The 13,902-nt window shown below is 43.5% G+C and overlaps 1 protein-coding gene across 23 annotated transcripts in view; it reads right to left on the bottom strand.

The window, feature by feature from the left end:
• TCF7L2 (transcription factor 7 like 2) overlaps window positions 1-13,902 on the bottom strand; it is a 181,213-nt gene that overhangs the window by 25,487 nt on the left and 141,824 nt on the right. For 18 of the 23 annotated variants that reach the window (XM_064464172.1, XM_064464176.1, XM_064464162.1 and 15 more), the window contains 2 exons: window positions 2,588-2,720; window positions 335-437 (listed from right to left, as the gene is read on the bottom strand). In XM_064464172.1, coding sequence (XP_064320242.1) covers window positions 335-437; window positions 2,588-2,720 — 236 coding nt within the window. The remainder of the gene's footprint in view (window positions 1-334; window positions 438-2,587; window positions 2,721-13,902) is intronic. The other 5 variants (XM_064464164.1, XM_064464174.1, XM_064464167.1 and 2 more) reach the window with 1 other exon arrangement.

Genomic DNA, 13,902 nt, shown 5'->3' with positions numbered 1-13,902 from the left:
AAAACCCCACGTGGTGCAGTATAAGGGCGTTAAGAAGAAAAGGACATTGCTGCAGAAGGGTTTAAAAATTCATGCTTCACGAATCATCAGCTGGTTGAGATGACATGCAAAGCTGTGTCCAACTGCTCATGTTTAAGACCACATGACCTGGCATAAGTTTTAATTAATCTTCATGAGATGGGTAAATTCATAACCACCCAGTGAAGTGGCGGTTGGCAAACAGACTTATCTCAACGCACATATACATGCACATGCACTCACACGTACATGATTTTTAACATAAATTTTACACATCAAAAAAGAAAAAGGAAATTAAAAAAATGGAACTCCTTACTGTGGTACTAACCATCCTAGCGGATGGGGGATTTGTCCTACAGTGCCCGGTGATAACGGATAATAAGGAGATATATCTGGAGGATGTGGAGGCCTTGGAATTCCTATGGAAGAGGAACATAAAGCAGTGTTAGTATTAAGACATGGAAATAAATAAAATATAAGGAAAAAGCATATATGTTGTCTAAATTGCTATGTATTGATTTTTATTACAATACTCATGGCTTCACTTTGCATTTCTAAAGGCTGTTTCACAGTCTTATTTTATAAAGTGAGCCTCTTGGAATCTTGTTAAATGAGATTCAACCAGAAAAACTGATGTGATTTGCTCCCTCAGCCACCCCTCCAATCAGAGAAAAGTATTTTGTTATTTAGGATGAGAAGTTAGGAGTCTTGGCTCTAGTTTTGGTGTGACGCTGTGGTAGGTGCTGTCTTAAACACTCAACAGAAAGATGGTCCCTGTATCAACTTCGTAGTTATTTTAGACTCAAAGTCACCAAAAAAGCACAGGCCCTACCCACATGTTGACTGGGTACTCAATAGGATGGCGTTATTCCAAAGTAACCTCTAAAATGAGTTAGAAAATTTATTATAATTGCAAATTATTTTTGCTTTTGAGCAAACCTAGGAAATCTTTCCCAAAACCTAGGAGTGGAGGTGAAAGCCCCTGGACATCCTTGGTAAAACCAGGGGCAGATGTTGCAGGTGTGCAGGGGAGGACAGAGGGACCATCCATCCTCTCTGAAACCGGTGCTGTTCCTACTCGGAGACCAGAAAACAGCTCCAGACCAAGCCTTAAATCTTAATGTTCCTTACCTTACAAGTAGGAATTACTCAGAGGAGTAAGGGTTACAAGACTGGGTATTTCAACTAACAAGCCAGAGCATAATTACGCAGCAGAAGCAAAATTAAAACAGAGAGCATTAAAAGGAATGGGTACTGTATTCATGGCTAAAAACTATTTTTTAAAGTCACTTGGGAAGCTTTTAATCTCTAAATTAAACCTCCTTGTGTGACATTTTCATGCAGACATTGCTTTTTCTCCATTACAAAACCCAAACAGATTAACTGGGCTTTAACCATCCAGTGAGCTATTTGCACACTTGAAAGAATGTTCACAGAAGAAAAGTAAACAGTCTACAGACGTTAATCATATGTTTTACGATAACCATTTAAAAGCTATTCCCTGTACTACCATTATTTAAATGAGAGGTTGACTATGCCATTCACTTGCAATACCCAGGGATGGCGAGATGGATTTCTTTTAAGCCATGTGAAGTTCACATTAAGCACAATTAAAAGGGGGCCCCAGTTGAAGCCCAGGGAGTGAAAACCAGCTAATGCAGAGTCTCATTCAAGGGCTGGAGTTTAGATAAATTATCTGCATACGTTAGGGCCGACACAGAGCAATCCCTTTGACGTGAATTCAGTGTCTGATGTACTTTCCAATTAACTAGCTGGGATTTGGATTAACAAAACCAAAACTACTGTCACGAGGAACTAAATGCAGCCCAGAGAAAGAAGATTGACACTGTTTGACTTCTCTGGGCCCTCAGGTTAAACAGGGACTCTTAAAAAGTTAGAATAACATGTAAATTCTACTCTGTAACACCAATAAATCTAGTCAGGGTTTTACATGGTGCTCTATATTCAGGAAGACTGCCCTTCAGGCTGAACTGAGAGTTGGGTAGACTTACATTGGGGAAAAGAGTTGCAAGTGTAGAGCTGGAGCTAAGTAGTTAGAGTGGATGAAAATTCAGCATTATAGGAGAAAAATGGCTGAACTCCTGACACAGAAACAATGGGATTTGGGGAATTAAGAGAGATTCATTTTGAAACCGGTCATGACCCACCACCTTTAAAATTCCAGCTGCAATTTTCTAAGTGCAGATCACAGAATGTACATGTTTAACTCTCTGGGTCGTGCATGCAAACGAAGCACTTGGTAGATTGAACTACTAGGTGGGGTACCATGCTTGCAGAGAAACACACCTGCAAACGACCCCACACATGCAACTCTGGTGTCACCCTGCAGAAGCTTTATGAAAATTCACCCAGTACATTTCCTTCCAAAGCCTAATTGGCTTAAAAAGAAACTATTTTGTCTGGGTTCTTGCGTGCATTTGACATTTTACATGCTCCTTTTGGTGCTCCAGCATGGGAAATCCTTCCTCTTGCACTCCTTCCCCCTAATATGCAAAATGGAAAGATCCACCCACCCACTCTCAAAGAACCCAAATTATCTCCCACCTACCCGTTTTGGGATCTACGTCGGCTGGTAAGTGTGGAGGAGGGTTTCCAGGTGTGAAGTGCTCATTGCTGTACGTGATAAGCGGCGTAAGAGGGTGTACATGGTGTGGGTGCTGCACAACTGGCACTTTGTTAGACTGTCAAGAGAAAAAGGTTGACCGCGTTAGAGGAGTGCCAGGTACTCCCCACTGCAGCACGAGGCATGGCATACAGAAATCGGAGTACCCAGGATTTCAGCACAGTCCTCAGACTTTTCCAGATCCCTTCTTGGCCTCACCCTTGCAGTTTTCCCACCCTCTTGCTTAAAACCTCCTCACACACTTTCCCTGCTCTTGAGTTTCTTTAATCTTTTTGACCTGTCGTGCTCCTTGACGGAGCAACAGCAATTCTTTAAAATTTTTCCTTTTTATTTTATAATCTTGTGCTTCACCTCCAAGATGCAGGCAGGCTCCTCAGTGAGGGGTTGACAGAGTCCCCCATTTAATTAGCCTGAGACCCAAATGCTCACTGACCTGTAGGTCTTTTCCTTTCCCCTTCCTGTCCTCACTTTCAGTTCTGCATTTTACTGCTCATTGCAAATACTCCAGATAAAAAGCCTTTGTAGTGCTAGAGTATTCCCTTCATCAGCAAGCATTAAGCTGACAAGCGATCACCTGCATATTTTATATACATATATATATATTAGAAGAGGTGATTAATTATCAATTCATCAGACCGTGCTAATAAATGGGAACTGGATACTGATGAATTAGGCTAATAAAATATTCGGCTATATAAATAGCAAATTTTGTGGCAAAAACACAGATAAAGCCATTGAAATTAACACTCTTGTGGGGGGAATAATCATGCAGATATTATGAGGTTTTCCCTGTCACATTCCCAGCTCTGGGGTGTGTGTGCGTGTGTGTGTGTGTGAAAAAATCTTTTTCTTAACAACAATAAAAAAAATGAATGAGTGAATGAATTAAAGGAAAAGGCAGGCTGAACTGTAACTTACCCTTACAAGATCACAAAGAAAAAAATTAAGCTGAAACAAGCAAACTGCTGGACCATTTACTGCAAGTAATCCAATTGCAAAAACCCCTATTCCCCATAGAGGATTTTCACTAAAATCCTACAACAGGGACATTTAACCAGATTAGGTACCAGCAAAGATAAAGAGGCTGGTATTAGATGATGAATGGATTAGAGTCAGGTTTCATTTTAGAATGTGTCTTCATTTCCTTTTATTACTTTAAGTAAGGAACAATTTGCATTAACATCAAGTAAAAGGAATCACATTAAAATAAAGTAGTGATACCACGGCGGCCCCTGATAGCGCCGCCACCGTTCAGGGTCTGCCAGAGCTCTCCTGCCTGAGGACAGCTCCGACCCCATTGCTCGCTCCCCAGCACCCCAAACACACGCGCCCTTCACCACACCGCTTTAGACAAGGTGTTATCTGATCTTGGTTCGAACGCTCTAAGCTTCCCTTAAAAGCATTAAAAAAAATAATTCACTTATTCTTTGGGAATGAGTTTCTAGACTCGGGGGAAGAAAGAGGGAAGACAGACTGAGAGCTAGGAGGAAAAGACACTTGAGCCTTCCCCCAAACAAATAAGAAGTCCCTCCATCATGCTCTGGTCAAGACACAGCAGAGCTTCACCTTCAGTTCTTTCAGTTCTTCCAGCCTCCTCCACCCCAGGAGGCTCCCCCAGCCCCCGCTCTACATAGGTATTCGACTCACCCCTTCGATAACATGCAAAAAGATGTGTGCATCCAGGACAAGCAAGCCAAAGAGCAGGGCTTTTGCTTCCCACAACTTTTACCGTGTTTATTTCTTTTTTGCAGCCCTTACACAGAATGATTCCCCTCTAATAACACACACGTAGCACAGAAGAGTCCCATGTCAAGCGGCCACCACATAGCACGGAGCGTGGTCGCGACAGCTAACACTACCAACTAGAGCACATTGTGTTGGCTGGGCTGTAGGTCAGGTCTTCTGCCAGCTGTACAACCAAGGACAACTGTTGGCTGCACAGATCCATAACAGCCTCACATCAGAGGAGCTATGGGGATTTAGCCCCTTAATTCATCTCAAAGGAGATGCTCTAACGCAATATCTGTTCTCTTCCAAGTGAGCCAGTTTAAGCAGTCCAGAAGTAACTAAAAGGTTTGGCAAGGGCTTCACGTAACAAATCATATCATACACCATGCAAACTAGCAGGCATCGACTCAGCAACACATGACATTATGTGCCAGATGACCACTTGATATGGTTCATAAAAAACAATCATTCCCAATAAGGGGGATTTTTGCTGGCTAAGAACTGTGTGTACGCTTGCTGTAGGTGACCCACAGTGTGGTTGGTAGCTGCTGTAGCTCTGTGCTCTCCCAGCTCTACCTTCACATCACTGCAAAAAACCCTCCCCAGATCCTGACAGACACCGGAGACCATCTTCCATGGAGAGCTTATTTTGACAGAAACTGGAACTGGTTAGTTAAAAAAATGACAGAATAACATTAGAGGGTCAGACTTAAGCTGACAAACAAGAAACAACACGTGAGAGAAAAGCTGGACTTACGTGCCTGTATCACCAAAGCCAGCTATACCATAGGGGGTTACACGTAAACTGTGGGAAACTACCACCCACTGCTTTGATACAGCAAGACCCCCCTACAATACCCCCACAAAATGGCACAAGTGCTAAATTATTATGTATTTTACTTAACACCTTTCAGAGGAAAATAGAAAGCAAAAGGAAACAGAAAATTAAAAATCAACAACCAAGAGTTTGAACCTCAGTCGGCAAACTTTCCCCCAGGTAAGTAATTTTTATTTGGGTGACTGCTGTGCACTCAGACAGTAAAGGTACTGGATGTAAGGCTAGGGTACTTTTTTGGACTCTGATAATGCTGGGGCAGAGGTGTGGGGACAATATACTGGGGAAAAGGGGAATCTTATCTACATGCTCAAAAATATGCTTTCTGGGACAGAGGAGTGTGATCCACTGCCCCTGCAAATCAGTCTGCATCTGTATCACTACCCCAGGCTAGGTCTGTATTCTGTTTTGCACTGCTTATCACACACTGGGAAAAGGGACCGTAACTCTGCTCAGAATATCACGCACAATTTGCAAGCCGAGCTAATCATGCATAATATGCTAAATAAGCTGTCCTTTAAAAGCAGCATTCCTGATATTAACTATGATTCCTTGGAAAAGAGAAAAAGAAAGGACTAGCTGGGAAAGAGCGGGATTAATCCTGCACATGCATCTTCCTTTGAAGTCAATGGGAGCTCTGCCTGAGTAACAAGTGTGGTCCTAACCCCATCCACTGGCAATGAAAGGTAAACCACAGAAGCCATCAATAGGGGACACCTATTAGATGACCTTAGCCATCCCCCTGCAAAAGGCCCTTCTCCAATATACATTTGCGAGTACTTTATCAAGGGGAGTTTTAAGCTAAAAGCCATTGTGAGATGCAGGAATTTCTCTGACAACTTGAAGAACTCCATTTATGGCGATGTCGGACATGGGAAGGGTAGCTGCACTGGTGTGCACAGATTAGCATCAGGGCATGCGGTAATAGGATGGGAACAAGAGGAGATTTCTGGAGAGAAATCCCAGCATCTACAAAGTACCAAGTCATCTGCCAATAAATCACTCCTCTCTACTGAAAGCTGGGGTTTCATAGGCTGGGTTAGAGGGCACGGTAAAGAACTGCAAAAAAACAACAGAAGTTTGCTTTTTTTGATAACCCCTGCCTGAAGCAAACCAGAGGAAATTGTCCCCATAGGGACTCAACTACTAAATCTCTCTATATGAATTTGAAATGCTTCTGGGAGTGCTTAAACACAGATGACTTTAAACAATAATGGAGCTCTGGAATGAGGGGAAAAAAACCAAACCCACAACAAATTTTGGACTGATATACATTTGAGAGGGATACCGAGATCCATTTAGCCTAAGTTCCGATAGGTGCCTTTAGGGAACAAAAAAAAAAAAATCTGAACTTCAGATTTAAACTGCAGGGGATTGTGTGTATAAATTGCTGTGTACTAGTCTTTGTTGCATGGTAAGGACATTTCATTAACAGGATGAAAGATACTTCTATGCGAATACAGCCCAATTTAATACACCCCACTGATGAATACTCCCCATTTATTGAAGAAGTTAATACATGCTGTATAAATCAATAGTTCCTAAGTCTCTGAAAGCAACACAAGACTTGCACGAGATGAAACGTCGTATTGTTGAGCACACAAAGAGAAACCAACCTTTAAATAGGAAGAGTTTGTTACCGCAATTTCTGTTTGCAAATTCATAGCTTGTTTGGCTTTGGTAATAAAAACATGTATCAACTCAAAGTCAGAGGAAAACATGCCAGAGAGGCCAGAGGACTTGTGCTCACCAGGATAACACAGTTTTAGTAAAGGCAGGTCTACAAAAAGAGCCACCCAGGATGAAAACAAGCCATCATGCCATTGCAGTATCACAGCAGCCAAAGCCTTCGGCCTCAGGCGAACAGTCGACTCCACTCCGATGTAACCCCAAGGGCAGGGCAGGGGGATGCTGCTGCCCCAGCACAGCCTGGAACTCTCATGGCTGCCAGCACAGCTCCCATGGCCACGGCCAGGGAGGGACTCCCTTCCCCGACCCGGAGCGACCTTTTAAGTGTACTTAAAGCCTCAGGTCATGCTCACGAGGCAGGGATGGGCTGCTGCCCGCCGGACACCCCCCAACCACCCACAACCAGGAACATGGCAAGGGAGGGACTGATCAGGGACTTACACCCTGGATCCCCAAAGCCCCCTCCCCTTCTTCCACTACGAGTAATGGAGGAGGACTGAGGTCTCACCATTAACCTTAAAACCTATTAATCAACAGACACCGAAAACAAATGGAGCTAGAGCTCCGCCTGCCTTTTTTACCGTGTCTTCCTCTTCCCCATTTCCCCATTGCTTTCCCTTTCTGCTGAAGAAAGATGGGTCCTGAAAGTGCCTTTATGAGCCTAATACAATAAAACAAAAGCCGCACAGAAGAGGGTTTGTCAGCCTTTTCCCCTCCTCCAGGGTGGTTGCAGGAGGTCGACGTGGTCTTGAATTAGCAGGCCCTCCTGGAGCTGCTCCCTGGGCTAAGCAAAGGGTACCATTCAATACCAGTCCACATTAAAAAATAGGTTTGTAACTTGTTTCCCTGTATTTTCCAGATGGTGCTGTTGCAGTTATGCTGACTATGGCCACTGAAATGCTAACAGATGTTCCTGAGCTGCTCTGCAGCTCTGAAGATGCTCACAAGAGGAGTGTCTTTTTTTCCAAAGGTTGAGCTCTCCTTGGTTCTGCCTAGGAATGGCACCACCACCCTCCCCCGCAGATCAGAAAACTAAGTTGCACAAAAAGGCAAATAGCAAAATATTGCTCCAAATATTGTAATATTCTCCTGTTTTCAGCCAGGGTCACCAACACCCAAAGCAGAGCACCCATCAGTAAGCACCATTCTGGCCCCGGGGATCACCCACATCAGCAGCTGCTCCAGGTGGTACCCCAAACTTCAGCACGGAAACTGCAAACCATTCAGGTTAACTGAAATCTAAAGCCGACCAAACCCAGCAGCTACATGTAACTTGGTCCTCGTCCCCTTCCCAAGCATAAATATTCAGTGCTAGTGATGAACCATTTCCTGAAAAAACCTGAACATTTAATTTTACCTGGCTCCATGCAGCTAGTGGAGGCAGAATTTATTTTTTTAAGGATGCCTTCACACCTGTCCAAGCATTTTCTCCTGAAAACTACTTCCCCTTGCTCCATTACGGCTGATACAGTGGCCCGAGCCCTTTCACAGTTTAAAGTAGCTGATTTCTGCCTAAGGTTCTGCCCTAAGCTAACTGCCCATTGTAGCAGGAGACAAGGCCTCCATTGATGATCAGAACTCACCCTGCTAAAAGAAGGCTCATTTTCTTCTTCCACACAAATGATGACAGGAGCACTGACAACCATGTGCTGGGACAATACCCCCCCCAGTCAGAGCTTGGGGAAAAAAAAAACAAAACAAAACAAAACCCAAAAAAACCAAAACTCACCCCAACTCCCAAAAAATCCCCCCAAAACCAAATACCCACTGCACTCCCTTAAAAAAAAAAAAAAAAAAAGGTGGGGGACACAACACTTCTGCATCCCTCTGCTTCTTCCCCCTCCCTCCCTGACCACCTCCCAGGCCAGCGAGCGCCTACCTGCTCCTGCAAGAACTGCTGGCTTTCAAAAACAGAAAAAAAAACCCCAAACCAAAACCCAAAAAACGCTGTGCTCTATTAGCAATCTCTCAGACAAAACAACAAAATCAGCTTCCTGGCTTTAAGTGTCCAGCAATTAATTCAAGAAAAGAATTGCTTTCTTTCCCCCCCTTTAACTATGATGAAGTGCCCCCTGCACGCTGGAGCACTAAGCATCCTTCCTGTAAGGGAGCGACGGTGCTGAGAGGAGGAGGTGGGGAAATGAGGGTTTAAGATGTTCAGGAAATTTCCACTTAATTTCGCCAAAAGGCAATTATGTGAAATGATCTGGTGACAATTAGCATATGCCAAATCCTCTAGCGTAAAAGGGGAAGAACTGGGGTTTAGCTACCTAATTACTGCCTCTTATGCAGGAGAATTAAAAACACTAGTAGTAAAACATTAGTATTAAATGTGGTCACACTTTGCTTTCAAAGCTGTTGTGGACTGTAATCTTACTGCTATGGTATTTGGGGTGGTTTGGGGTTTTTCTTTAAGTTTTAAAAAAAAAGGAAAGTTGGGTTTTTAAATACAAGCTAAGTGCTACATCCTTGGACCACGTGGTGTTACTCTAACGTCAGGTCAGACCCAGCCACGCACCTGCTGTATATTTTGAGATCCTTCAGCATCACTTGGCATTACTTGATGCTAGTTAGGTTTTACCTCACTCATTCTCTTAATGCTTTATTGGTAAAGAGAAGGCACTCTGCTGCATCTGCTCTGCCTGATCTTGGCACACAAATCCGGACGCCAGCGTTACCCCAGCCTATAGCCCGGCAACTGTGGTCTGTGCGGACCCAGCCAAGCTTCACAGTGTATCTCAAATCAGAGATTCTTTGATCAACAGGTGGATTTCCCCTTACGAGGAAGACAGGGTAGTGCTTACTCTTTAAATTTCAGGCATCAAGGTGCCCGGACCTTTCTTCCATTAGAAAAGCAGAGGCACAGTTTCTTCCCCAAGCTGACAAACACTCGGTGCTTTCTTCGCATACTTTAGTTAATTACTAGACAGATATTATCTCATTAGAGCAGGCAAGCCTTCCTTCATGTCTAACAAGGCAAAAAGCAGAAAGACTTGTCATACATTAGACCAAAACCAAACCCCACTGTTCTCTTAAGCAGTACCAGTACAAATATGTGCTGGGTACACGACCACTAAGCAGAGAGACTGGTGAAACCTGAGCAGGTCTTCAGGAAATGGTCCTGAACATGGAGGGGGCGGGAGAGGAGAGATACAGAGCAGTAATGCAAGCACAAAAATTCAGAGAAGACGGGAGGAAGGGAGAAGAGAATATAAGCAAAAGGGTGCTTTTAATTGCCCTGATAGACCTTATTTGTTATGTGCTTTGTAGAAATACCTAGTAATGCAATTTTACTTACTGCCTAGCACTCTCCAAAATGCCACATTATAAACAGCATTAATTCTTGCATATAAATAGCATTTTTCAGCACTAGACAGACGTACACTGTAGGAGAAATAGCTCCACTGATTTTGTTAGGGTATCTGTGACTTCTCTCTACAGTAAGAACTTGAATGTGAGGCTGTTAAAAACTGCAAGAAATTTTAAAAAATTAGCATGCATGCCTACACCCACTTGTATTTGGCAATTTCAGTAATAACAGCATTATTAAAAAACTAACATGGACATATATGCCTAAATAGACGGTGCCAAGTTTTCAGTACAGCTTTTTAAAATGCAGTATTTACAAATTATAGCAGACTGTGCATAATATTGATACACAATGTATCTAACAAATGTATTATATTCCAATAGCTTAACAAATAACAAAGCTCTAAAAAACGTTTCCATTTTTTAATGTGCTAAAACCAATACATGCTGCCACAAAACAATTCAGCGATGAAATTAAGTAAGTCCAGATCAATTATTTCTTGAAAAAATTCAACAAAGTTTCCCTAAAAATGTGATGTTAAACGCACATCAGAACTGAAACACCTTGCAAATATTTTGGAAGAAAAGAAACAGGCACATTTATACAGCGCTGTCAGGCCTTTCACCCCAAGTCCCAACAAAAAGAATTTCTCCAAAGGTAAAACACACACGAGATTTTATCACCAGCCATGTAAAACCTGTGTATACAACAACACGCAGTGAAAAAAGAAGCATCTAAGTAACCGTCCTTTCAGATTAATTCATTTTAGATGAATTCTACAGAATTTTATCCCTCGCTTTATACAAGAAAAAGCAAATATTTTAAGCTACTCAGGCACAGGTATCACAAAGTACTGAAGTGGTAGAAATCCTCCTCCTGGATCAAGAGACTCTCTGAGCAGTCTTGGCAGAGTTAGAAAAGAAAACAGCAGGAAACTCAAGATTCCCACAAAACCTCTGGTGAAAATGCGATGCTTTCTAAAATTCTTGAAAATACATTTCTATTTTCTGTGTATAGCTATGGGCAATGCACAGAATTGGCTGAGGGGCAGTTTTACTTTCTGTAATATATATTAATAAGAGAAAAAAAGTCTCACGGACTTCTGTTAACGAACACAGAACCACTGTGTCAGAACACATTACCTTGTATTTATGAACATTCAGTATTATTTTTCATATGCCTTTATCGCTGGGTGAAATCATTTTTATGTAGCATCCCTAAAATGTTCATCTTTCACATTACAGCTGAGCTTTCTCAGGAATTCAGAAAATTTAACTGAGTGTCAACCAAACACGGGATCAAAAGCACCCAGTTAAAAACTACTACATATTATTTTTAACAATTAAAAAAAGAAATCTCGTTTTGTGCATGACAAGAGTTAAACCATTCCATCTGCAAACCCCCTTAAACTGTAACGTATGTGCCCTGCTACAAACCAACTTTTTCTCCTTAAAAAAGACCCAACCCCAAACATTTTTACCTTCATGGTTTCAGAGTTAAGGAAATATCGTACGGAACTGAAGAAAGCTTTGAAGTGGCCCCCTCCGCCCCAAAGGAGGAAAAGAAAAGAAAAGCTAGTGATGTCATGGTCACTGTGTGAATGTACGACTGCGGATGTAATGCGCAGCTAATACACGCGCACACGCTTCTCCCTCGCTGGTGACCATTGTTCAGCATCCAGAAATCAGCCCCTGAAACCTGCTGTACACCAGGCTCCGACACAGCCCCCCCACCCAACACACCTCGGTCCCACCCTGGATGCATGAGAAAAAATTTCTCTTTCCCCCCCACCCCCCCCCCCCCCGCCCCACTTCTGTAAACCAAACCCCAAAATCAGGCGGAGGGAAGGGCAAAGAGGAGGAGTGCAACAACTCTGCCCCGCTGCACCATTGTGTCTCACAAAACGGCGCTCTGCCGCTCGCTCCTCGCCACAGCTGTAAAATTAAAGTGTCATCGAAAAGTCGCGCTTCCCCTACTAAAAATGACGATTACCATAAAATAAATAAATAAAATCAACGTCGCTAACAAAGGTCACAGCTGGAGATGCTTGCTTGCTTGATTCCTTCCCCCCCCCCCCCGTTTTTTTTTTTTTTTTTTTATTCCACACAGGAGGAAAGAAAAGGAGAGGGAGAGAGGGGGAGAGGGAGAGAAGTCACATCAGAAGTTCAATGGTCAAGATGGAAAGCGCGCACACAGAAAGTGCTACTCACCCAGCAATTCAAATTGAGATGCCAGCAGCCGAACTGCTGGAAGAGAGAGAACCCAGAGGCAAGCGCTCCTCCTTTACCACTCAAATCTTCCATTCCCACTAAAATTGCATCCCTCGGGTACATAACAGCTTTGTCTTTCCTTCTCTTAACCTCAAAAACTTTTTTCTTTACTGTCGAGATGCCAATTGTGCTGGCTTTGTATTATTTTCCTTGCAGCTTTTCTCTCTCTTTTTCTTTCCCCGCTCCCCCCCTTCACTTAAAGTACTGGAAAAGCTGTCTTAAAAGATCAAGATGTCTCCAGTTTTTTGGCCTGGTGTTTTCTGAATGCTCAAAATCCACTGTCATGTTGGCTGTGAGAAGTGTCTTATTTCTAAATTGTCGGCTGCGGTTATCAAAATTTAGAGAAGCCTCCTCTCTTTTCCGATATAGCACTTTACCATCATCCTTCCAGGGAGTGAGGAAAAGACTTTCTCCCCCCACACGCAGGTATGTCTGCTCAGAAGAGCTAAAAAGCAGTTACCTTGAAATCAATGACAATGCTACTACAACCCAGGTTGCACAGGTACTACTAAGTGCAGCGAGGAAACGCCGGCCGGCTGTGAGGGAGCATGATCAGTTAAGTGTAGCAAGCAGTCACTTTATCTGCAAGATTGTCAAATCCCTCAAAACAAATTTCTTAGGGGGAGAGCTGTAAGGGAAGTATATTTTCTTGTCATTGTAACACTGAGGTGACATTTGGCAGACCTTTACCATTAGCTGTGGTCTCCCCCTCCCCCACCCTTTTCCTTTAGCATTTAATATTTCTGTAGACCACTGACCCCACTGTAAAAACGCTGCAAGAGGAGCTTCCAGATCACTAACGTTATGGTGCCCTGGCTATTGTATTTTCCCAAGCCGCTCCTGAGTGAGAATAAACAGGGGTACCCAGAGAGCATCGCTGAACAGAGCACGGGCAAAGCCTCCCCCGCGCCTCGCTCCCACCTAGGAGAGTTGCGAGATGCCCGCTTCCAAAACCTGAGGCGGGTACCAGGAGCAAACCGCAGCATCCGAGTTCGCCAAGAGTCAGTTTCTCATCTCTTATTTATCTCTTTCCCTGAAGTTGCAAAGTAGTTACTCTGCAACAGGGGCAAAAGCCACAACGGGTGGTTTGACGGGGAGTAATTAGGAAACCATGGCCGCGTTCTTCCCTTCCTCACTTTCTAAGCGAGTTTGTTAATGCTGATGGATGCTGCAGGCAGGGAGAGCGATCGCCATGTGGGACGGACGCTGCTGCAGACGAGGCACTGAAGGACACCACTTGCAAAAGGAGACCACTTGCAAACGCTTGTCTTGCCCACGCACATCCGAGTGACCCACGCGAGCGAGTTCACCCCCCCTCACCCCCAAAGAACGAAACAACTAAATAGATAAAGGAAAATATTAAAACTCTGTTGCGAGCAGGGAGACCTTGAGTGGTTCCAGGTTTGCT

The sequence above is a fragment of the Phalacrocorax carbo genome, chromosome 12 (assembly GCF_963921805.1).
Source record: "Phalacrocorax carbo chromosome 12, bPhaCar2.1, whole genome shotgun sequence".
NCBI lineage: Eukaryota > Metazoa > Chordata > Aves > Suliformes > Phalacrocoracidae > Phalacrocorax > Phalacrocorax carbo.
This window is presented reverse-complemented; position numbering and strand designations above follow the sequence as displayed.